Source organism: Metopolophium dirhodum, chromosome 4, assembly GCF_019925205.1.
Source record: "Metopolophium dirhodum isolate CAU chromosome 4, ASM1992520v1, whole genome shotgun sequence".
Classification (NCBI taxonomy): domain Eukaryota; kingdom Metazoa; phylum Arthropoda; class Insecta; order Hemiptera; family Aphididae; genus Metopolophium; species Metopolophium dirhodum.
The window spans coordinates 32,355,922-32,383,092 of NC_083563.1; the positions used below are offsets into that span (position 1 = coordinate 32,355,922).

The following is a 27,171-nucleotide window of genomic DNA, read 5'->3' on the forward strand; positions in this document are numbered from 1 at the left end:
TGTCACAGCTGTATTGCCCAAAATGTAATTTATTAGTGCGACGTTCAAATAATGTGTGCCAAATTGCGTATTGTTCATACACTATAGATTTATAAGTTGTAATATTATCTGTATACTGAAAGATTACATACATAAATCTAGATATTATACTAAATCTCAGAATGTCAATAAAATAACGTTATCAGGGGTAAAATTTTTACACAATACAAACAACGATTGAACTATTATGACATGTTCTACTACTGTTATATTAATGTATTACTAATATTTCGATTGTAGACGAAAAAAATATTTAAAAAAAAAACCCAATAGATATAATGTCTAATTGGTGCCAGGTTCTAGGCTGTTGATAATACCAACGAGCAACATTGCTCCTGAAATAAAGAAATTAAATGACGACCGCAATCCATGGACACTTGGGTGGATGCCACTGAAGCGTAAACATAATAATATTATGTTAGTAGATGATTAACACACGCAAAAGCACGAAAAATTAAGAAATATTGAGAAAAGACTAACTGTTTTGTACTCATCTGTCAAATCGATTGCCACAAAATTAAATATTTACCGTGAAAGTTTTTTTTTATATATATTTATTATCCTGCAGAAGCACTCAGTATCATAATCGTTTTAGACTATTAGAGTGAATGAAGAACGAACATGTACGATAATAGTAAATATTATATGGCACAAAGAATAAATTATGTACTGTACGCGTAACACAGAAAGCGCGTGTAATAGGTACTAAATTTTGCTGTAAAACCGGACCGTTTCCAATGATAACTGAATGAGAAAGGTGAATCCATAAAAATGTATTTAATTCGTGCATACATACGACGTTAATAATATTATTATTATAAGTATCTACACGGATTACTATTATTTAGGTACGGCCAGAAAGTCGTCGTGAAAGAATTGTGTTTTTCCTTTACGAGTTTCGAGAATATTTAGCGAACGCGACGACGATAAAAGAAAAGAAAATCCGTTTCACCGTAACTCTCTATTATATATATATATATACCGTGCCCTTAATCGTCGATTCTCGTCAAGTGTACTTCGAGTATAATGACATTAAGGCAATCTTGGTCGTAATCACGAGAGCATATCGAATTATCGACTTGAGAACTTTTAAGTAACAGGTTAGGTATACCGAAATGTCAAAGTCGTACGGTGACCACATTGATATATTACATTATAATATATATTAGGTACTATACACCAGGTACCACACCAGACCCGTGACCCAGACAGGAACAATTTGCAGTGATGCTCAAGCCCCCACGGTATATTTTTTAAAGGTTTATCAATTGTATACAAACATTTTATTCTATTAATATTTTTGGACAGGGCTTTTAAGGGTTTGGGGTGCATTGGACCTTCATTTGTATTACAGTTGTTATACACAAGTTACCGAATATTGTGGTGGCAATAATATTATATTACACAATATTCATGTCATAAATATTGCAATCTGGGTCCGAGGATCAGCTGTTATGTGTTTCAGCGGTCAATAGTATTATTATAACGCGCGTAGGTTTTATGTCATATACCAATACCAAGGTATATGAGTATAACGTAAATATATTATTATGTTACACAATATATTATGATCCCACTCCGGTTCATTAAACCTTTCTGTAAATGAATTTTTATCCCTCCGCGGTAAAAATAAATAAACGAAATAAAGAAGTTTATATCGGAAAAAGAGTTTTCCTGCCTCGACGGTTTATACGACGGAAAATTAAATTGGCTACACGTGGACGGCAGAACATCTAATGCCGGATTTCGTGCAGGGGGAGTACATCATAATATACACCGCGAGCTTGAAAAAAAAAACCAGGAAATTTATGGCACGCTGAAAACGGCACTGTAAACTTCTTCTTTTTTTATAACCAAAAAAATATTATCTTTATTCGCGTGTTTGTTACGCGCTGGAGGGGTGGCGGTTTTACAATTTTCATAATATGATACTCAATATTTTACGCACACGCTTATATCATCAACGCTTTTTTCGCCTTTTATCTTATTGAATTCGGAACGATATGTTTTTTCCACCACCACCGCCGCCACCACTCAAAATTCCCCCTTTTTTTATTACACGCCTTCGGTGGGAGCCACGTTAACGCCACTGCCTCCATGTGGCCGCCACGGGCGTGACCCCGTTTACAAGACAATAAAATGCCGCTATACGTCCCGTCAAAACAATTTTACGGCTAAATTTTTTCCGGTGCGTGTGCGCGTCGTCGAACTCCCGGTGCGTTATGTTTTTCTCCTTTTACGCACTGAAATTTTATGATTATCTTTATTGTTACTATTATATTTACTGTTATTATTATTATTGTTATTATTATGGGCAAACGCCGAATCTGCGGGTGACTATTCCAACCATCGCTTTTATACCAGTGGTTAGGTATAGAACGCCTAGACGATAACCACGTTCGCGGTATCACACACTCCTCCATTCTCGGTTGACAATGTGGGAGCAAGCGGATGCCGATACCATAATATTATCACAGATTATATAATACTTTGATAATATTATGTGTAGGTTTTTGTATAACGAAACGACAATAATATGATACTATTACTATCAGTGTCCAGAGCAAGCTTATTATTCATTGACTAACAACACACTTTGGTTTATAAGTATTTGTTCATGAGATATTTTGGGATGAGCGGACATATTTTTATTTTTATTATAATTATTATTATGTATTGTAAGGTCTTTCGTCAAGACAGAATATTGTAGTGTGAACTTTACTGTCTTTCATGTACCGTATGATAAAAAATGCAAATAATAATAAATTATTACAGGTAGTTCATGTTAAAATATTTTGGCAATAAAAATAAAATAAATAATAATCAAATAGATTTCAAATACCGAATAGGTATGATATTTTATGTAGGTGCCTAGATACATTTTGATCGGGAATCGAAAATTGTGTTTCGTGTTTGTTTAGAATGCGGTTAATGTCAGCATACAAGTAGGTTATTATTATGTGCATAACGTTTGACACACAGCGTTGGCGGAAAGACGATATCATCCAATTCGTGGAGGTGGCTATAGCGCAGTGTGTGACGCCTATTTTACTTATTATCACTATTTGATTTATGACAGAGCTGTCAAAAACGCCGAGGGAATAGAAGTGAGATTATGCGCACACTCGTGTACGGTGTGCGATAACCCGCCATACATGATTTCGATAATGAAGTCGCAGGAGGGTCGTAATTTGCGCCGACACCGAGACTAGGTCCAATTTCCTTCGTATTTAACGACGGCAATGTGTTCTCGTTGAATGACGTGTAAAAAACGATACTCCCCGGGTCCGATATTCGATTTATATAAATAGGTTGGCGCGGGAAAAGGCTCCCCCACCCACCCACCGATCAGCGAAAGGTCGTCGCGTTTAAATTGTATACCAGTCCTCTCGAGCGTTTTTCTCTTTTTCATACGACTGATTGTTACATATCACGCCCTACGGCTCGATAACAATATCGGCTGTAAAATATATCTTACAACGCTTCTTTGCAAAACGCTCGTTTGTTAATGTAATTTGACATCCGCCGAGTTGATATTATAAATTCATTTACAGAAATTACTCAGTCATATACTCATATCATGTCATCATGAGATAGTCACGTTTTACTTATAGCACAATATTATTATAACCGACATCAAAATCGAAATATGAAAATTTATTACAAAATAAAAGGATAAGGTGAACTGGATTGAGTACCTAGTTTATAGATGTTATTATATACCTACGGGTCACAGTTGCAAAATGCAAATGGTGTATTCATTATTATTTGAATAGGTACATTATTATCCAAGCATACTTATGAATTATGACTTAATTTGTTGTAGAATTTCTGTTTACATCGCATTTAAGTAGCTTTATATAATATGATGATACGCAATGAAAGTTGCATTCAAAATCTGGTTTTCAAAATTCAGATGCCCAAAAACAAATAATATTCATACAGGTTAGCTGAAGATTTTAACTTAGGTCCACATTTGATATAACGAAATATTTTATTTTTATATCAGCAATCAGATAATAGGTAAAGCGATTCTATGGCAGTTTTCATCGTATTATACTTGTAGTAAAAGTTGTACATGTTGAAAAAGTCTAAATATTGTCAAATTACTCATTAGTATATCAACGTGATCCACGCGGCTTTAAATGATCCATTATATTTTGTTGTAACAGTGTATATATGGTAGTTAATTATTATTTTTGTATGAACTTGAAACCACAATTATTTCAAGTGCCATTTTAGAAACTAGCTTAGATAAGTAATTGTCAATTTTTATAAATTATTGGTCGGGATGTAAACATTTCGTTGATTTTATCAACTAGTATATTTTTCGTATAGAATCTATAAATAGTATGATAATAATATGACAAGACGTCTTGTATATATCCGATATAAGGATTTAACGCAACTGCTAATTTTTTTCTCGAATTGTAAACATCCATGATAGTATTGCGTACATAATATTATATAATATAAATAATATATGTAATATTAAATTATTATGATTGTCGTTAGATTATAATATCGCAACGCTCAGTATTTATTCAATTATAATGATCATTAGATAAAAATGATTTTATAATTTGTCGAAAATAATACAAAAAAAAAAACACTAACAAGAAATCCAGTAAATTTACAAAATATAACAACAGTGTAAGTAGATCGTAAAAATTGAGAGAGGGTGCCGATAAATCTGGTTAATGTGCTATTACGACACACGAGTGTGATTATTCGACTAAACGAGTGGGTATAATAATCGCCGATTGAAACGCGTAGTCGATTAGTGTGATATATTATTATTAGTCAATCCGACCGCAGCGCCTTTCCGAACTGCACACAGTTGTGCTTTTATCCGCGACGTTACGAACGCGCACATTTATGTAAAACAATCGTAAGCACTTTACGAACGGTGAAAAGTGTACGGTCGTGGTATATAATAATATGTTCTTTTCCTACAGACGTTTTCTAGTTTCAAGGTCGGGGCTCGGCGACGCGCAACAGTTTCGCGTGCAAACGTGGTCGCGAAGAGCCGACGGCCGCCGCACCCGATAGATCCACGCGTATAACACTGCACATACGCACCCAAACTTATGCAATATATTACTTTTATCCCTCACGACCCGACATTAAGCCGCCGACGACGACCCGGCCCAGTGGGTCTCGATGACGACGGCCCTCCGATCGCCCACGCTTTCCCGGCCCCAATGGGGAGGGTGTGGCGTTTATCTCGGAGGAACACGCGTACTCGCGACGTATATAATACGGGCGTTATAGATCGAGCGTGGAACATATGGCATCGGCAACCACGCGCATGACATCGCCATGACAGGAGGACAGTTTTTTCCGTTTTTATTTTTTCACGCACTGTTGTACATAATAATAATAATATATGAATACAATATTGATATTGTCCAACGATTATTATTATAAAGTGCAACAACACCATGACCGGGATCGTGCGAGGGGTGTTACCGCGGATTGACGGGGTGATTAAACGATCAAAATATATTCCATATTTTCTTATCGTTTCCCGGACTTAATGTCAAGGCGTTAGTCGAATCACAATTATAGTTCACTTATATTGGAGTTGACCAACCGACGACCGACTCTCCAAAAAAACTGCTGTTTTAGTATTACGTATAGTGTATACCTATTATAGGTATTTGGTAATGTTTAGTTATATTATTATACATATTTGTAACTCATCCGCCATAAAAATTTACTGATTCTTAAACTTTATGTGCGACTATAAACGATACAATTTCATGAACAACTAGTTTCGGAAACGCCGCTCTACTGTTCGATAATAATAATGTGAATCGCGGTCTGAGACGATGGATTGTGGCCGCATAATACGATGGCGATTGCTAAACGGTCAATTGGATTCGGTGCATCGGATAATACTTAATTACGTCCGGAAACCATAATACCGCGTACGCCCACTTCCTCGCCCTCCTCCGAAGCCAGACCCTTAGCCGGACGAAAGTACCGATAGACGACCGCTGTAAATTGCGAGTTGGCGTACTGATTTTTCGAGATGATACCTTTTCTCAGTGGCATACATATTATGTGCGGGTTACAAATCGTCATAATATATTTACAAAAGACAAGATAATAACGATAAACATATTAGTGGTCGTTATTTATTCGTTTGTGTAAAAAACTAAAGAAAACAATTTAACTTTAGAAAATCCATTTTCTTCTGTTATTAAAAATAATATTAGGTGCCGTTAAAAAGAGCTGTTATAAAATGTGAAGGTAAAAGTATTATTTTGGGCACCACGTATTAGTATAATATATTTTAATATCGAAGCAACTTATGAGCATTTTAAAGATGTGTATAAATTAACGTGTGTGTTTCTAGACCTGAACACTGTAGGTCCTTCAGCTTTAAATCCTACATTATGTGTAATAATTTTATTTTAATGTCCGTGTATTCAGGTGAGAGTATATTGCTTTAAAATTTGTTTACGAATCAATATAAGTCTATTACACATATTCACTATAGTATATTTTACCGAATACTATTTTTGTGATACAAAAGCGAACAACTATGTAAAGAAATAAAATATAAACAATAAATAATATTTTTCATAAAGGTCTGTCGCCAATCTGGCATGAAAAACTCACAGCATTACGTTTTTAAATCTGTATAAATTATCTGGTTTTAAAATTGCACACGGGATCACTAGCGAGAGTCGTAATTCTATCCACCCCCCCCCCCCCCCCCCGGACCCCATTTAGTCACCTTCTCCTCCGTCTGCAGTGCTACACACATAAGCCGTGGGTTTTGGACGAATTTATACTGTGTGCAGCGTGGGCAACGGTGGCCGATGTATTTATATATAATATAGTAATATAAATATGTATATACGCTGCACAGTGCACAGTCATGGTCGTAGCGCGGAATCCCTTCCGTCTAGTAAATAATTTTGAAAGCTAAAACATTTTTTTTTTTGATATTTACTATGATATAATATAACTCCAATTCCCTAATTCAAGATCGACCGCAGTAAACCCTGAAACAACGACGTGGCTGATGGTAGCGGGGGAAATGACGGTAGTGGAAAAAATAACTACTACATATTATTATATAACACAGATATATATATAAAAAAAACCGGCCGATTCGCGGTGGTGTGCGTGGTGCACGCGTATGCGAATGTAAACAGTTCAATTTTCCGGAGTAATTCTCCTTATCACGTTCGAGTGTCGGGATAAAACGCAGCAGCGATTCAACAATGAGGCGCAGCAGCCGACCGGTCGTTTTGTTATATGGCGTGAGCATTCGAAACACCCCGTATGTTGGGGTGGGTGGCGATGGGGGTTGAGTGGTGATGTTGAAGGAGAGAAAGTTGGAGGGGAAAACCCACACAATACCCAGCACATAAATCGGTAAAACAATAGGATTCTGTATACAGTAGTGGTATATCATCCCACAAAAACCGACGGCGATATTATGACGCTGTATACACGTGCACATCTCGTATTTACATTATAATATTATAATATGCATAAAAAAAAATAAAAACATTTAGTGAGCTTGGAGAACGAATACAGCGACGATAATAATAATGACATGTAACACTATAACATAAAATAATTTAATACGATAAACAGACGACTGTAGTAGTTGTTGTATTAGTGGTGCGACAAGTGAGAAACGATCTTTTCGTCGGCGGTGGACAATATAATACAATATTATGATAACAATATTATACTATATTATGATAATTATGAAACAATGTCTATTTAGAATTTTTTACACGACTATGATAATATTGTTAAAGTAAATATTTTTTTAAGGCGGTAATGCATTTATAATTAAATAGGTGAATTTCTTTTTCATCAAAAATCATCCTCATTGAGTTTATTTTATATTGTGTGAAAGATGTCTATATTATTGTTATGTTATGTACTGCTGAAACTCTAACCCAGTGGTCGCCGGTAATTCAAAACTGTCGGGCAACACAAAGTGTTGTGAGAAAACAAAATGAAAAAGAATTATACCAGCTCATTCTTATTATACCTATCTTTAGACCTTTGAAAGATTTTCAAAATATTGTGTTCCCAACAGGACAAAAGATCTCTTTGTCTCATTTCGCCGATGCGATAAGGTAAAAGACGGAATTGAAATTTAAAAAAAAAAAACCATCTCTTTCATTATAATATCTCAATTTACTGACTTTATTATTTCCGGTTTCCAATTAATATCAGATAAAAAGTTAAGATTAAAAAACATGTTTGTATACTTACAGCTTTTTTCAGAAACGACACGAAGCCGTAGCCTTTTGATTTTAACGTTTGCGGATCTCGTACTACTCGGCAATCTCTGAAACATTACAAATGACATTTAATTAGTAAAATTAAACGGTTTTATACTATAGGTAATTCAATTGTAAATTATTATTGTTAAAACTTTGATCCGAACCAAAATGGGTACGAATAAAATATTTTTTTCATAAACCAATTAAGCAATTATAAAAACGTATGTATTATAACAGCGCGGCGTATAATTCATGTCTGAAAAAATGAGTGATATAAAGGGTTTTTTTTTCACTATTAGCTAATATATATGATTAAAGTTCGGAATTTTTAATTAAATTCGTTCCAAACCTCCCGAAAGTTGTTGGTCTAACAACTCGATCGTATCAAAAGTATTTATAGTTGGTGCATCGATAGTTTTAATTATACGCTGCCAATTAACATTATGAAGAGGTATGTATGCAACACAAACGTAGGTAGGTAGGTAGCGAATACGAGCGAAACCCATAGCCGCAATAACTGAATAACTGTGTAAGCATATTTTTCTTTTGAAAACTTTTCGTTTTTTCAACTTTATTTAAATAGAATAAAATAAAACTTGGTCATTTAAATCGACATTGCGCCGCCGCTGTAAGTTGTAATCGAATGAGAGAGGGCCCATTAAAATGCGGAGAAATTAGATTATTGTGAGCTCGCGTCGTAATGGGAATTCGATACGACGACGACGGTTTTCAATATGGTGAGGGGGTGGGGGAGGAGGAAATAGGGACCGGGATGGAGTGACAGCGTCAGCGCGGTTACAGAGAGAAAGAGAGAGAGACGTAGATAGGTCGGTTTCTGTCCTGCAAACGTCATAACGCCGACGGGGTAGGGGAGAGGATGAGAGAGTGAGAGAGTGAAAACACTTTTTTCTCCCCTCTTTTATCGTCGAGCAGTAAACCACGCACACACGCACACACGCGCGCATTAGGGTGCGACCAGAAAACTCGCAGCGGGCACTATACGTGTACGCACCAAAACTATACACCCGCGGCGGATCGGTAGGAAATTCGCGGTTCACCCTCGTGTCGTCAGTTACAGTTATTTTCCCTGTTTTATTATATTAGAGTTAAAAATACACGAGGTTTCACGGAAAACCATGGTAGCACGCAGTAGTGCGTAGAAATTAGAAAATAATATTACATTAATATGGTTGTATAGTAGTTATATACCTACTTATATTATGATAGTGCCGGCAGAATAAAATCGTACCGAGCACAGCGTTATGCGCTCGTAGCGCGATAATATTATAACGAAGCGACAAATAATAAAAAGCAATGTCGGCAGAGACCCGGAAACGTGCAACCGGAAACTAGCGACAGTCTAAATATTATTCAAACGGACCCGAACAAACAATACTATTACACGTCATCGCCGAAAACGAGATACCTGTCGTGCACGGTGGTACAAAGAAATCGAATTTTTTCGTTTTCCACGCGACATGGCAAGGGATGAATGTATAGCGAAACGAGGGCTTAATTCGACGGCGGTAGAGTACTTAATATACTTTATTTATAATTTTATAAAATATAAGCTCTCGGATTGTCGCGACTGACGAGAGTCGTCGTTGTGTCTGGGCGAGTCGTCGCACTATTTATAGTATATTATACTGTATTTCGAAATATATGATCGCATATATATATAAATAAGTATATATATTATTTATACATAGGTATATATGTACACACATTCGGAAGATAAAGGGGCGACGGCGGGACACGACAGTCGTTTAACCGTATCGGATATAAATTACAGCCGCTATCGCGGCGGAGGATTGCGCTCGACGACGCTTTTTGCTCATCATGGAAATGAAACCACCCATCGCCGTCGCGCCGAGAGCAGCAATATTCTTACCCCTTTCTGGTCCCGTCGAATCGAAATAATATATATATGCTTTCCTCGTTTCAGAAAACTGTTCTGAACATAAAATACAAAATAGACTACCTACACACAAACAATGTAATACACATACACACACAATATTATTAAAGTATTACATTGTATTATAATATTATGTACCTATGAGTAATAAACGAGAGAATGGTGAAAACCAAATGCCACAGTAAAGTATTATAAGAGCATGTCGTTATAGTTATTATGATTTTAATACCAATAATCTGTCACTATGGAGTATTAATTCTTAAAGTGCTATTTTTTTGGTTTTTATTTTTCCCAGCTGTAATGAATTAAATTACATTAACGTTATTTAAGCTATTTGAATTATTTAAAATCGAACTTGTACATTGTTTTCTTATTTTAATAACTCAATTATCTGAAACATACCTACCTACTTAATGAAAATTAATTGTGATCACTGATCATCAATGTTAATGAAAAAAAAAATTTTATTAAGTGAACGTAAGTCAACGCTAAGAACGTTAAAAGTTAACAAACGAAATACTTAACTCGGTAAGTTTAAAATTTATATGAAAAAAATATCATTTAGTTATACTCATTTAGTTCATCGTTTTCAATTACCATCTATAAAGTGATTAGACGAGAAGCTTTCAGTTTTATTTTTTAACTAAATATTTTGTTATAAATGCATCCATATAATTTCTTCTTATTGAACACTAGCTGTTTTGGTGGATTAGACCATATTACGCGTTATTCAACACAAATTTAACTGTTGTCTTAATATTATTAAATCGATGAATATATTTTATTTTCATTTAAAATAACTATGTACCTTGTTATCAAAAAAAAAATAAGGTTTAATTAGTTTTATGAATAATATTACAGATTATATTGTACACGCTTGATTTAAACTTAACGTATCATTTTTCCAACTAACTGGAAAAAGTTAAGTTATTATAAAAGATACTAATTAACTAGTTTAGTTAATAAATTGTTTGGAAAATTAACTAACTTGGCTTTGAATGTTTAACAAGTTAATGTTCCACCGCCACCGCCACCAATGCTGATCAAAAACATTTTTTCATGGAATTTTTAATTACTCCAAATCCTACTATAATTTTAGACGCTCGTAAACCACCGTCCACCACATATAATGCGCCTAAACGTTGTAATGGTTATTAATTCAGTCAGAAAATTATGGAGTTTCACACTCAGCTTACACCGCGTGCTATGATAATATTATATTACACGTTATGTATTTATTATGCCTATACAAGTGTGTATATAATAATATTATATATAATGTAATATATTATTATGCCATAATTTTATAATAGGTAATGCGGAGTTGTCCATTGTTTGTTTTATATTATACTCGGGAAATGGGACGGCGTTATTGTTACTCGCTGGAAACAGTTGTTGAACGTATTCAAGTGGAAACAGTGAAAAAAAACGAGCCTACATAATGAGACGAGTGTGCGAGCGGCGTTAAAAATATTATGCAGTTTTCACAGAGAACTCGCGGATTTTATTTTCTCTCCCTTCGATATCCAATTCGCTATACACGTGCACGCGTATATACGTGTAGGTACCTATAGGTATATGTATAAAATACAATATCCTCGCGGCAACGAAGATTTGTTTCACTCGTAATAATATATATTGCAATATTTTTTTTATCGCGTATGTTACAGGTTAATAATTTTCTGTTTGTATTTATTATTATTGTTATATATATATATATTTTTACCATCGCCGATTTTCTCATGGGCTGTTGTTATTATTATTATTATTACACGTACGAGAGATACGAAGAATTTCTCATAAATAAACATAAATTATATTCCCGTTGTGGTGTGCACTGCGCTTCGTCTAAAATATATTATAATATGTTTGTATATTATCCACTGTCTCTGTAGCTATTTATTTATATTTATATATTATTATATATTTTTTTCATAGACATTAAACGAATATTGTTTTTTTTTTAACATAAATATGTTTTTGGGTTTGGTACAGACATTTTTATTTTCTAACCGATTTTGCGTAACGCTTTGTTTATCACCATAAAACACCATGAAACGAATAAAATGTAAAAAATAATACCTAATTCCCACCAGGTATATAATATACAATTAATGGTTACTTATTAATTTATATTTATTTATGATTCATACATTTTCTTTGAAGTGGAAAATATCGAGTAGGGTGCTACTTTTGTCAATACACCACATTAAAATAAAATGTATACATAATATAGGTTCAAGTGGGGTCATTTTTTATATATAATCAAAAACGGAAAAGTATATATAATATAGTACGTGTTGCTTAAAAACCCAGGTGGTACGGGCGCGGGTGGCAGACAATAATCGGAAAAGTCTTCAATAATATTGCGCGAGTTAATAACTATTATACGACTTTCAGACCCGAGAGTTGTTTTCTGTTGTTCGTCGCTTCTCCCCCCTCTCCCACCATTCTGCTCGCATAAATATTAAACATGGATTTCATTTTAAAGTTATATATTATTATAATATTATAATGTTATGCTATATATGAATGAGTCGAGTTTATCGATGTGCGGATGGGGTAATAACTAGCGATTAACTGTATAGATCGAATACGTAAAATAATACATAAACATATAAATATATTATATATATTATATGTATGTATATATTTATCATGTGTTTGTGCAAATGTTATTGTTATTCAATACTGAAATCGAGTGTTGCGCGTACAATTTTAATCCAAGGTTTCTGTACGCCGCGCGCGCATTATGACTACGAATAATTTTAAACACATACCTATTATATTATATTATATTATGCATTTAATTATACAAAAACGCTTAAACCTATGTATTGAGTGTTGTATATTATTATAATACGCGCGATATAACGCGCGCTACATTTTCATCTGTTATATCACGATCTGTGACTAAAATGTCGTTATACACGGGGATAAGCTAATAATTCACATAATATAGTAACGGCACGCTTATATAATATTATATTATAATAAGTATACACGCGCATCCAGCTGCAGTAGTGATGTCGGAATTTCCAACTTTCGTTAGAAACTCTATGTGCTCGTGACCCGAACCGTTCAATAAAACATCACATTTGTGTACCGTAACTTTTGGTCGGCTCTCCTCTTCACGCGCGCTGCAGACTAGCACATAGGTACACTTCATTCTATACAACACGCCCAACTCTCTTATATATAATGTACTAATAATATGTCGTCGGTGCTAAAGGCTCAGGCGCACGATCTAAAATACGGAATAAATGTACCTCACTGGCGAGGGTACAGGTACACTCGACAAAGTAATTATAAGCGATACCGTAATAAATTATAATGATACTATTAAACTGATTATAGCATGACGTAGGTACACTGTAAGGCTATACCACTGTTGTTCGCTAATTGTTTCCCGTGTATTCTAAAAGTTTATCCATAAAACCACACATGTTCAGTGTTCGATGTCGTGTTACAGGTGTACATGTTGATATACCAAGCACGGGATGAGTCACCATTTTTTTTTTTTTTTTTTTACTCACTGGTATTCTGATATTTGGAATTTTCAAGCAACTGTACTCAGAAACCATATTTTGTATTATTTAGATTTTTTAATACTCAGTTGGACATTATACAGACATTATTCATATCTTTTTTGGAGATATGAATCACCTATTTTAACTATACATTGTTAAGTAGATTTTGAACACATTGATGTCTCTAAATCAAAGTTCGAACGAGTAGCTTCAAAGTTATTGACATATATAATTATATACTACCTAAGTACAATAATCATTAAAAATGGTTTTACAAAAATATAAAATATCAGATCTAGTATTTTGTATACACTTATATATAAAAAAAAGAAATAATCTATAATTTTGAAATTGCCTTATGTTATCTAACCTTTTTTCCATGGTTGTATTATCATGTAATTCGTAATGTATATGTACATTTCACAGAACTCAAAAACATCTTGTACGAATTTTTATTTAGATACATATAAATCTAAATGTTTAAACAATTATTTATCTGATTATCACCAGATGCATTTACATGAAAAGGAAGTGAGATACTCATTAAAAACGAAATTGTATAGCACACGATAGTTCATAATGCTAAGAATTACAAGGTATTATGAATCCAAGTATTTAAAACGATTGTAAACTTAAAATTCAGAATTATGATACATTCATAGAACGTCGAGGGAAGATTTTAAATGAAATCTTCCTGCCCTGGGTATATGACGTGTTGGTACCATGTAAAATATGGCTGGTTGCATCTGATGTGAAACTTTGCGATAACCTTCCATTTTCTGTGTAATAAATACATCCTTCAAACATGTCTAGGACAACTAGTGGAACAGTAACTCGGATTTGTAAAGTTTTAATGACTCGGTAAGTAGACATGCTAACGTTTTTTCAATAGAGGTGTACCTATAATGATGCGAAATATTATAATTTTATAAATAATTATACAGTTCTGCGTGTACACTATACATACATATTACATTATACAGTGTGGTATTGAAAGAAATTGTCCTCGTTGAAATTTCTATTAAGCCCGGTATATAAATATATTTAAGCTTGGTATAAAATATTTTTTTTATTTCCCTCGAGTTACAAATTATTGAAAATCTATTGCACTTATACATTTTTACACACACATATTATAACATATTAAATTATATATAATAAACTAGATTAAAAAATATAATCTTTCATGAGATTTATTTAAAATTGAGGTTTTTAAAACTTTTTGTATGATAAAATTTAATAACAAGTTTAAAAAAAATGGCAGTTTATAACCGTTTTTAAATGTTGAAAATATTTTAATATCCAGACTAGAAGGAAAAGTTGTCAGTGGATCATTCCTGTGATTTTTATTTTATTCTTTCTCTCGAATTCGCTTTACGCGCCATTCATTATAATATCGAACGGTGTGGAAAAAATTTCGACCTATGAAACAACGAAAGCGCGTGTTGCTTTGTCGCGAAATTAATTTGGAACCGGCATCGCATAACGGGCTTCGGCGTTTCCTACGCCTTTCATGTATTGAAAATGAGAAAAAAAATAATAAAAATAATAAAATTCCGACGTAATGTGGTAGGTATTATATATCGGCATCATACACTCTGTAGTAAGTGGTGGGGGGTTGTGGGGGGGGGGGGAGGTGTGACATATTGCTAGAATCGGTGTTGCAACGGTGCAAGAGAAAATGCTCCGTCAGAGTTTCCTTACGTATGCAGGCCGGAAAACGCGCGTATAAAACGGCTTTTATCCAACACTCCCACCACCGAGTGTACGCGTGGTTGATGTCATAGGGGATGGAATCGACGAAAAAGGTGGGTAGAAGCAGGCAGTGGCATTTTTATGGGGTTAGTAGGTTGGGGTTTCCACCACCACCACCACCACCACCACCCCAGGGAATTTATTATATTTCTATATATTATTTTCATGATTATTTTGGTATACATACGGGTGATTATTCTTGGGCGTTGCAAGATCAGCTTTATATTTGTGCAAATGTAAGTTCTTACACGTTTTGGTACCTATGCGATTTGATATCGATTAACAAATCAGCACCGTGTTTTCTGGTTCATATAGTAATGGGTAAAGTTACAACTAAAATTATTCGTGCTGAATGCTAAGTATTTTTCTAACTCAGTACAACAAACAAACAATATTTCCAACCACACCGGCTAAGTGTGGCTAGTCAGAATGAATTGGAGAAGAAATTGTTGTTTAGTTAACTAATAATTAAGATATTATTTATATATTTATAAAAAACACTATCAGTACATAATATCTATTACATAACTCATGAAGAAACTTACATTTCCATTTTAACTTACACGTACATAGCAATTCACCATTACCCGTGTATTCATAATCGCGGTGATGACTAATTTATTTTAACCGTTTTATAGGAGTTTATAAATTATTCCTTAGAAAAATAATACACGTTCCACCCACAAAGAGGAAAAAAATGCATAAACAAGTCGCTGCAGCAGTAGGCGAAGTGGCGAAACGAAAAAAAACAAAGCACGGTCTCGGCAACCAGCTGGGCGAGAAAAAAAAAACGAGAAACGTTTGTGTAGTCTCTCGGAAGCTTATAAATAGACTTATTATGAGCTGCGTATCAAAAGACTAATAATTGTTTATTGCGGTATTATAACAAACTGCGAGCCCATCATTTCAATTTCGCGATCCGATGCCGGTACATTTTTTTATCGTTCCGAGATGAAAAAACTTCACACGTGTCTCAGCGTCCCTGGTGTTTTTCGAGTGTACATAATATAATATTGAGCACATGGTTATGGCGTATTATTATATTACAGCGCACAACCTACGTCAGGTTCTCCAAATCTTCGGTAGGAATCAATATTTTTCGATTTTCCGTCGTTTGATTGTATCGTTACTATTGTTACGGCTAAAATATGTATTCCGCGTAAAAACCTTACCGAAACCGGTAAAACGTATATAATGTAATACTATATAATATTCCACCATTAATTTATTAATACACGATCATAATAATAATATTTCAATAAACGACATTATTAGGGAAACATTCTACAATTTTTTCAAATGAATGGGGTTCATAATATTTCGTATGATGTGTTGAACGTTACGAAACGTTCCTGACGGTATGTTTAGCAGATTTGTTATTTTTGTTATCGTAATGTGAAACTATCACAAAGTCGTTACATATGTCTACTTGATGTAATATTTTTCCGTACCTACGTATTGTACTCTAGATTATATAAAATATGTACTAGATGAATTATTATTTTATACAGTATAAGGTTAGGTGGGTGTTGGAAGACCCGGGAACACCCACATATCCAATCACTGATAACGTCACCGTATATTACAATACCTGCGTACAAACAGGTACACTATAAGCGAATATTGATGCTACCATTATGCTTTATGCACGACATCTGTAAAACTCGAGGCATAAAGCAAATGTGTGTGTCCCTTCCCCCAATACCCACGATAAAATCCGTTGCTGCATTATAATAATAATAATACATGCGTAGCTTTGATGTTTGATTTTGTGTCAAAATAATCAGCGGACTTGCTTGCCGACACTATCAGGATGTGCGGTAGGAGTATAGGTACTTCAAAGTTGATATATAATGTTATGTAGACCTGCCATATTATAGCATGGTTCACGATTATTTAGGTATGTAATAATATTATGCGTGTGCAGAGGTATACCGTATACCGGATTTGCGATTAGGTATATTGTATTAAACACGTGACAAGTGCTCGCAGTGTGACGAAATCGATTTCGCTGGATGTTTCTATTATTGTAATATCGCAGATGATCCCATAATAATATAATAGCGTCGCGAGAAAATTAGACTTAAATCCCTGTCGGGAGCGTAATGGTCGGAAATTGATAAAACTAATGATAATAATTAAGTGTCACGTTACTCTTTTTAATGAGTGGCATTATTTTGACGTCACTCAGTAGTGTAACGTCAAATTTTAATAATTCAAGAACATATTTATTTTTCAATTTTCAAAAACAAGATGTTTTTAGAAGAAGGTTTACAAGTTTCTATAACAATTATTCTTACAACGGTTTGTTCTTAAAATTAATTTCCAAATGGACTTGATTTCTTCGTGTAAGACGGAATAACCCTGCAGTGTATTATGAGACGCATACCGCATATCATATTCGAAGTGGAGAGGAAACCTTTAGCAGAATTGCCGTGCAATGTTGAGAAAATCATATAATATAACTTTACCGTTATTTCGGAAACGTGGATGTATTGACGGACCATTACTCTCGGTGCGTACGCCACCCGCGTCAGTGCAGAGCGATATTAATTTAAAGGGTCAAACACGCGTGGTTTAAAAATATATTTGCATAACGTATAATATTCGCTCAAGCGTGCAGTTGATGTAATTTACGTTTTTGGAAATGGTTCAACAGGCTTCGCGGGTAAGAATGAGAGAAATAGAGAGAGAGAGATAGAAAGAGAGAGGATTTATGATTCCCTCTGTTACCAGATTTATTGGTCCCAAATCGAGAAAGAGTGAGTTGAAAAAAGAGAAAGATATAGACAGACAGAGTGAGTGAGAGAGAATGAGATAGAGATAGAGAGAGAGAAATATTCATCAGTAAGTATCGTTATAATATTGTTGACGAGAATTTCGTAACCAGAATTAAATATTTATTAAACCATTTTATTGACTTTCAAGCGATAAAAAATAACATATTATTATGTGCGTATACGCGACCAAAACTGTCAAGCGCCAACAATGCGTGTTCGATATAAATTCACACGCGTTAAACGAACGTCACCGAAACAATTACACACTCACCCTGTTGTCACTCACTCCATCCTGAAATCGACGAAAAGTTAATGCATATATTAAACAGTCACCTCGACGGCAAACCGTTTCGCACAATGCTATATAACAATATAATATTGTCATTGTGTTTGTGTCAAAACATATTTTCAACAAAACCCGATTTAATAGACACTGATAGCAGGCTCGTCTGGAAACTTATTCGAATCAACGGAAATTGGAGGATACGATGTATTCGGAGAACGGTCCGAAAATAAGGACAATACACGGTATTTCAGTATGGATTTTCTCGTCACAGAGACGTAGCGGATACAAAGTATTGATTGAATTATTCTTCCGGTCGTCGAAAATATTATTGAGCCACGAAAAATTCATCCTCCACCATATTAGATCTAGCATATATATATATATATATATATGTTCCTATATAGTAATAAAATATACACCATCACTGCAATAAATTATTAAAATCGAATTTCCGGTTTTATTTAATTATCGAATTTCGTCATCACAATTTATAATAGTGTTTGTGGTTTGTTCGGTTTGTTGGCTTCTCGTATGTGTAAAAAAAAATTACTTAATTACTTAAAAAAGAATAACAGTCATTTCTGACGATTCGTATGGGGTGGAGGGGGGAGGTTACGACATCATTAACACAACGATTCCGTGATACGCATAGAAAGCCGGTAAGACGAAGTTGAGGTACCATCTTGCAACGACTGTACTTCTGCAGTATATATAATATTATATATATATCATATTAAAGTGTCACAACGAAGCGTTTCTAATTGTATATTATATAATTAAAACGCGTTAATGGAAAGACGGTATGAGGTAGTGAGAGAAAAACGGGCGTTGGTCACTAATTCACAATTTATTATGGCGCATAAAAAAAAAAATCGCGTTTCTGGATTTTTATACGTCACACTACATTCAAAACAGTATAGCAGTATCGTCTCACACTTCGTTGTATACCATATTATAGTATTTAATATTATAAGTGTATGACCGATGCTCATTCTTTAACATAGTGAAATTGGTACAGTTCCGAAATGTTTCAACGCCGTCTATAATACTGAGTGTATTGTTAACAACAGCAATAATCATAATATTATATTATTGTTAGATGTTTGACCGTTTCAAAATGCATAGTTAGGTACACGCGACAAGGAATCGAAACACGAATATCGTTTTCCACATACGTATTATTGTTGTAGACGATTAAGATAAAAAGGGACGATTACAGTGATAACAATAATAATATAATCACCATATTATCGTAATAACAATATAGTTATCTGTTTGTATTGACCGTAGGTATACGATATATCACAGCGATTATGCAATGAAAACGCCACAATAGAAAAATATAACATTAAACCTTCGAAATATTGTTATGTTTAATATGCAATAATTTCCAACTTCATATTTCACTTCTATCAGATGGTTAGGGGAGAGGGGTGTTTTGAAAGGGATTCATAACGATTAACTATTAGGTGTGCCTCTGAAATCAAAAATATGCAAATTATATGCCAATTATTAAAATAATATAGCTGGCTAATTGTAAGCCTCGTCGCCGTCGTACGGTGCGGTATTGTTATTGTTTGGTATATTATAAGATGGGTTGGATATTACAATACATACATACATTACAATACTATGTGTTTTATCAACTCGGATATTTACACAGATTCACTATTATTGTATAATATAAATTATACATTCGCATATCGCATATTACCTATACATTATACATGTAATATACAATAACAGCGCGCCGTTTCAATGCATCCCGTGCGTGTGGCGCGGCACTGGAGAGCCGATCGAATAACAATGTGTAGGTATAAGACAACCTATTACGTGATACACACACGCACACACCAATATATAATATATTATTGCATAGGTACATGTGTATTTGTATATATAATTTATATATATATAAACTACAATAACATTGTGCACGCCACCGAGACGGTTACCAAAACAAAACGGCACTGCTGCGTTTTCAGGTGATATACCACTGCACCTTTTGTCAAAATATAAATTATTTTCCGCGTTCCCCGTTGTAATAATATTTGTACGTTTTGATCAAATGAAAACATCAGCTCCGCTACTAGGGTACACGGTTGTTATACGAAACGAATGTCTCGGCAGAACGTTTGCGAATTAATGTCAGCTGGCATTGTTAAAAACAATAGCTGTCGGTCGCCGCGCGCGAGATAGATTAAACGGCGGCGTCGGGACGGCTCGCTCTCCGCCCTCCCCCCCCCCCCCCAAACCACCGCCACACCAGACGGCCGCCACACCAGACGGCCGCCACACTTTTGAATCGATCGGTTCGCGTCCGCCACGAACGTTTATCGTTTTACGAATATTTATACCCAACAAATATTATCAGGTCCGACACCGCCACCTTCGCGCGATAATAATAATAATAATAATAATAATAATGATGGCAAATTAATATATCACTTTAAATTATTATATAGGTCTACGCACGGTTGAGTGTTATAATATGTTCACAAAGTCGTGAAAAACTGCGCTGACCGAAAAATCTTCAAATAGTATTTTTAATGCAACTATATTACTATACATCATTATAATATTACGCGTACGCAGACTTTAACATCGTTTAACAAAACCATAATATTATCGTCGTCGATGAAAGGCGGCGACGCACTTAGGGTAAATTCTCGACCGAGCTCTGATGAGGGCTTATCAGTTCCGCGCTATTTAGATATACAAGTACCTACTTACCTAGTATTATATTACTGTAAGAGAAAGTGAACAAAGATGTCGTTGTATACCGTTTGTGTATCGTTTGAGAGGGGTGTTATAATATTTTTGGCTCTATATCTGTGGAATCGATAAAGCGATAAAAACCTTAAGTATACTAAGTGCGAGCTTTCTCGTTCTTTAATTTCGGCTTTGGTCCAACAATTAAGTTCAGTTTTTATTCATAGCACTTGATCTCAAAATGATCATTAGGTATAATTATTTTATAAACGTTTCATTATTTTAGTTATAAAATCACGATTGCACGGCACCTTGGATAGGCAATTTAGCAGCACCACAACCGTGAATATATTTTCCCGGTATCTCATAACCGATTTTTGGTCGTGGGGACAACGTCAGTTAACTGAAGTGTACAATAAATTAATATCAAGTGATTAAATCTAATTTTTTGGCCCCGAACCCTTCTATGGACAATTATTAATAAGTTTGGTTTAAGTGATTGGGTGTGAGTATACTGTAATATACTGTAATTACTGTATGATATATATATATATTTATTTAACGCATAAATACAAAATAAAGATAATTTAGTGTAGTATAGTACTTTATTAATTAAAATTAAAATTAAAATGTTGAATTCATATATATTTTAAAAACTGTTCATGACAAAAATAGTTTAAGAATCTATACACTTCTTAATTATTAGAGTTAAACATTCTAATATATCATAGTTAATATCACAATATTATGTATTATTTCCAGAGAGTAGAGTGTACTTGCTCATAAACAATAACATAATTTCTTATAAATTAGATATTTAATGAACTGATTATTAAAAAGCATATAACATGAATCTTATTGGTGTAATATTTGTGTTCATGTGACCAATAAATTTATAATTAAAAAATTTAATATACCAAGATCTGGATTTTCAGAGTAGCTTACATAATAGTTATTTCATACTTGACATACAACCTATGTCCGGTTAATGCTTCTCCCCCACTCCTAGTTGAACCGATGCGGACAACGTCAACAGCTTAATTAAGTATAACAGCGTTATTATTACAGAATATTATACAATACTCTCGGTAAATCGTAATTAATAATCAGGCGTTTTTGTATTTCCATCCATTATCCCACTTAGTTATACCGCAAAATATATAACATTATATATAATATACTCGGACTAACGACATAACCGTAGCGATTGATTTACAGCCAATAACGATAGAAGCGAACATAATAATAATATATTCACGCATAGTGGAAATGTTGCAAATGTAAAATGTACTATTATGTATTCAGAAAAAAAACCCTTAATTGCACCTAATGAACCCTTTTCAGCTTTTCGACTATCCATACATTACCTGAAAAATTTTTCAACGCCCGCACCGGTCACATATACACACATTTATATTATGGTTCGACAGTGGTTCGAGAATAATATCTATAGTCATTTTAATAAATACTGCGCACAGGCCGGAAAACCGTTCAATACGTGCCACTCTGTCAACGGAGGGCATTATATTGTTAATCAGCAGAGTATTATTTTACTAGAATCATGACACTTTGCCGGTAGTTCGGAATACTAAACCGTTGTAACTCGTTGGTAAAATATGATTTAAAACAAGTAGAGACCCACGTGGTTGACAAACAACTTGGTATAAATTCGTAGCCATCACACACGTGTGGGTATGTGTCCAAAGTAAACGAAGTGCGTGCGAATATTATTAGCTAGGCGTGTTTTATAAGGAAAGGTCCTGAAGATCTCAGTCGGAGAAAATTCTGTGGTTTTCAAATCCAAAAATACTGGCCAAATATACGAAAGTGTTCACATTGTACAAATAAATAAATATAATATGCAAACCACCGTTATTGTATTTATTGTGAATAGTAGTTTGGTAAAGAGCAAAGTTTTAATTGGGTGTTGACTCAGCTACATTTTAATTGCTACCAAATTGAGTTGTTTTTTTTTATTGGTAATATCTAACCATTACTTTGTGAATAAAAAGTACCGGAATTAAATATTTATCGAATTTACTATTTCTAATTAGAAAATATGTATTCTTAAGGTATACAGAATTTTGTTTTCACTTTTAAAGATGACTAGTCAAAATGGCTCGATATTAAAACGTATATTTTTAAATATTAAATATTTGGAACATTAGATATATATAACGATATAAAAAGTAGGTATCTATAGTTGTTATTTTTTTTCTTAAACCAATGAAACTTAAAACAAAAATAATAAATATCAGTATTCAGTAGGTACCTAGGTACATCATAATATATAGTTACATAATATAATTTGGTTATTAAGTCATATTAAATAGTAGGTTATTTTATGAAGTCAGTGCATAGGTTAGGTATTAAACACCTAATATATTAAGGGACATTGTTTGAAATCAGTAACTATGTAAAAAGAAGTATTTTAATTAGCATCGCGTTTCACAACTGTTACATTACTACTAGAAATTTTAACGAAATCGAGGTAAGGGATGATAATTGCAGCTAATCTGTACTATTTTTATGTAGTACCTACGTATAAGTTCTATACAGTCGTTGTTTAATACGGGTACGGAAACCGTAACATTTTGAAGAAACAAAAATCAAATAACTGTGGAAAAAAAAGTATAAAAAACAATGATTGCAACGCTATATATTTTTCTTCCGTGTAGAACATACATTTGATTCGAATAACTGCACAACAAGTAATATTTAATCAACCAACCCCGTGCCTCGAATAAAATTACAAGCACGGTTTCCAGAAGCAACAATGATAGATCCTATTAGTTAATTAAACATTTACCAATACTTAATCAGAAATGTCAAACCGCCCGCAAACGAGTTTATTTGGGACGCACGGAGAACGAACTCGATTTTAATGGGAATTAATCCCGGGATACCGATTTCTAATGAACGGACGAGGGGAGACCGGTCGATACTTTTAGTTACGGTTGTATTATAAACACGTTGTTTTTAAACTTCACAGACATAAAAACTCCATCTTCGGTAAAAAACAAAAAAAAAACATTTATATTATATTGAGCCTAGAAGTTTGAATTTCGTAAGTGTGTTTACCCATAAAAGTTGATACCGTCCCGCGTGATGTTGAAAATTATACATTTTTAAAACGTGTGCACTTCATTGTTATTTCATTAGTCGAGATAGAAAATATTACCAACTAAAGCATATTATAATGCCGTGGTAGTGGTACACACTATCTTGACAAATGTACATTAAATTTATCATAAAACTTTACGCCTATATATGGAGTTTTAAAATACTACCGAGGAAAGAACCAAAAGAAAAGAGAGTGCGCGCACAAATAGACGAAACGCTCGTTAAAAATCGTTTTCAAAGGCGACGGAAAGCAGAAAGAACGGGGGTAAAAAAATTCTATTTAACTTCAACGAATTGTTTACCCTTGGTCCCCCTTTCATTCCTCTTATGATTTGTTGTTATATTTTGCATTTCAATAGCGACCATTTAACCTGGAATTATTCGTTTCATGAAACATTTTGCTCTTTTTATTTATTATTATTATTATTATTATTACTTTTTTTTTTTGTACCCAACTGAATTTCCTGATATTTCATTTGTATTTTATTTGTATTTCAGAGAATTCAAAAAATTACGAATTAATATCATAAACAATAATAATAATTATCAACTCATTCGCAAAACCGGCGCAACCGAATGAACCTAAAGTGTTCGGAAAACAAATCATTATAATAAAAGTTATAAATTAGAGAAAATATTAGTACAACAAGCGTGTGATTTACTACGTGCATTCGTGTACGCAACGAACAATAATAATTGTCGCTATGGTGTTGTGATACTGAACCACAAAAGCGCTGCTCATGATAAATTATTAACAAAAATAATAATTATTCGTCGAAATCATGAAATTATTCGTGGTTGAGAGGACGTCGCACCCGCATATTATTGTGTTTTCATCGTCTTAATAACGTTTAACATACCAAAATGGTACGTTCAGCAATTTCAATTAAGTTAACTTAAATATTAATGCGAATTGACCTGTTATCAAACTTAAAGGTAAGTACGTTTTTTAAGCCCTTTCGTTAAACAGATGGTAGAGATCAGATAATGTTTTTGCCTTTAAGTCGCAGGATAATAAAGTCACTCCAATATTTAAACGTACAGCATAAAACCGGAACTGCTAAATGTGAATATGCTATGTTCTCTATTAATTGTAAAGCAGAGACAATACTTGCGGGTGTGACGTCGTCCTTAGAACTGCAATATTAATTGCAACATAAGATTGATTATTTTATTTTTTTTTTTTAAACGAAAGTCTGTTCTATAAAACTTGTAAAATACTCTCGATTCGTTTGAATTCAGCGGCAACATGATTTTAGTGTATACATCGGTTTATATCTCCATCGGGTGTTATAATTGTTGACACTTTAATTTGAAAATAACGATTTTATTACCTAACCTGGAGGTCGTAATAATTCTGTCTAAATTTCTTTTTTTATTTTACCAAAACGTAATCGAATTTTTGATTATTGTCACTCCGACCATGGATGGATCGGTCAGTCGACTACCGTCCTGGCGATATGAGCATTCACGAAATTAACAAAACCAGAGTTTTGTGTGCGATCAACAGAAGATTTAGATGCAGTTAAAATGAATAAATGTTAAAATGTTTTAACACATATTCACCGTGTGTTTACACGATTCAAAAATGACAGTGTTTGGACAGCTGTAGAACACAGCGACTCAATATTACATTGTCTCACACGTTATGCGTATTAAAATTTCTGTAAGTATTAATTAACGTAATCGATTTCGATTTTTAAGAGTAAAACGTCTATTTGCTCAACGGTTTTTACTTTTTATTCGCTCGATACAAATAGCGATAGCATAACGGATGACCACGTACGTTTCAATTCGTATATAAAAGTGATAAAGTTACGTATATATTGTATATATATTATACTATTTGGTTTGTATAAATCGACTTATCGAAGAAAGAGATAGAAAATATATAAATTTAATAATAATAAATACGGTATGTATACTCACGATATTTCGCCAAAAGGTGCGAATGCTTCTCGCAGTGTTTGCGTCTCGATTTCAGGACTCAGGTCACCGACAAATATGTGATGGTGTTCTGTAAACAAAAATAATATCCATACAAGGTAAATATAACGTTGATATGTCATGGCAGCTGCATTGCTACAGAGGAAACAATAATAATAATAATATAACACTTTGACAGAAAAATGAAATAAAAAAAAAAGGTTATGTTTATTTTTGGACGTTATCTTAGCAAACCAGACATGCCATTTGTCCGCAGAGACCTCTTGTCTGCTAACTTTTGTACCATAGGTAGAAACAAATACATACTTTTCACGTTGAATTTACGGAAAAATAAACAAATTTAAGAATGATCCAGCACTCGTCGATCACGAATATTTTTTTTATTTTATTTTTTTTTATTGAGTCAAGCCCGGCAGCTATGGCCATTAGATATTTTTGTTTGTAGTGGGGGGGAGGGGGGAGAGAGAGAGAAACGGTTGTTGTTGAAGCACGTTTTGTATGTGTGGCAAGGATTTATTGCTAAAAATCCAGGGTGGTCACCCATCCGGGAGCTAGCAACACCGGCCGATACGTACACTCAGAACGTTTCTGCAGTTGAGTGTACGGACCACGCTACACTGCGTCACGAATATTATTTTCTAACATTATATATTTTAATATTACTATACTATGATTTATAGTTAAGTCCAAGCTATAAGTTGGCTTTTAAAAATTTTTAGCTCTTGCTTTTTTTCTATGAAGCGTACCGACTGGCCAAAACACACACATATTGTACAACACACACACACACACACACACACACACACATACACAC

General features: G+C 33.9%; 1 protein-coding gene across 4 annotated transcripts in view; it reads right to left on the reverse strand.

The window, feature by feature from the left end:
* The window catches only part of LOC132943749 (nucleolysin TIAR), a 356,895-nt gene that overhangs the window by 46,692 nt on the left and 283,032 nt on the right, over nt 1–27,171 (reverse strand). For all 4 annotated transcript variants that reach the window (XM_061012833.1, XM_061012834.1, XM_061012832.1 and 1 more), the window contains 2 exons: nt 26,340–26,427; nt 8,296–8,371 (listed from right to left, as the gene is read on the reverse strand). In XM_061012833.1, the coding sequence (XP_060868816.1) occupies nt 8,296–8,371; nt 26,340–26,427 (164 nt within the window). The remainder of the gene's footprint in view (nt 1–8,295; nt 8,372–26,339; nt 26,428–27,171) is intronic.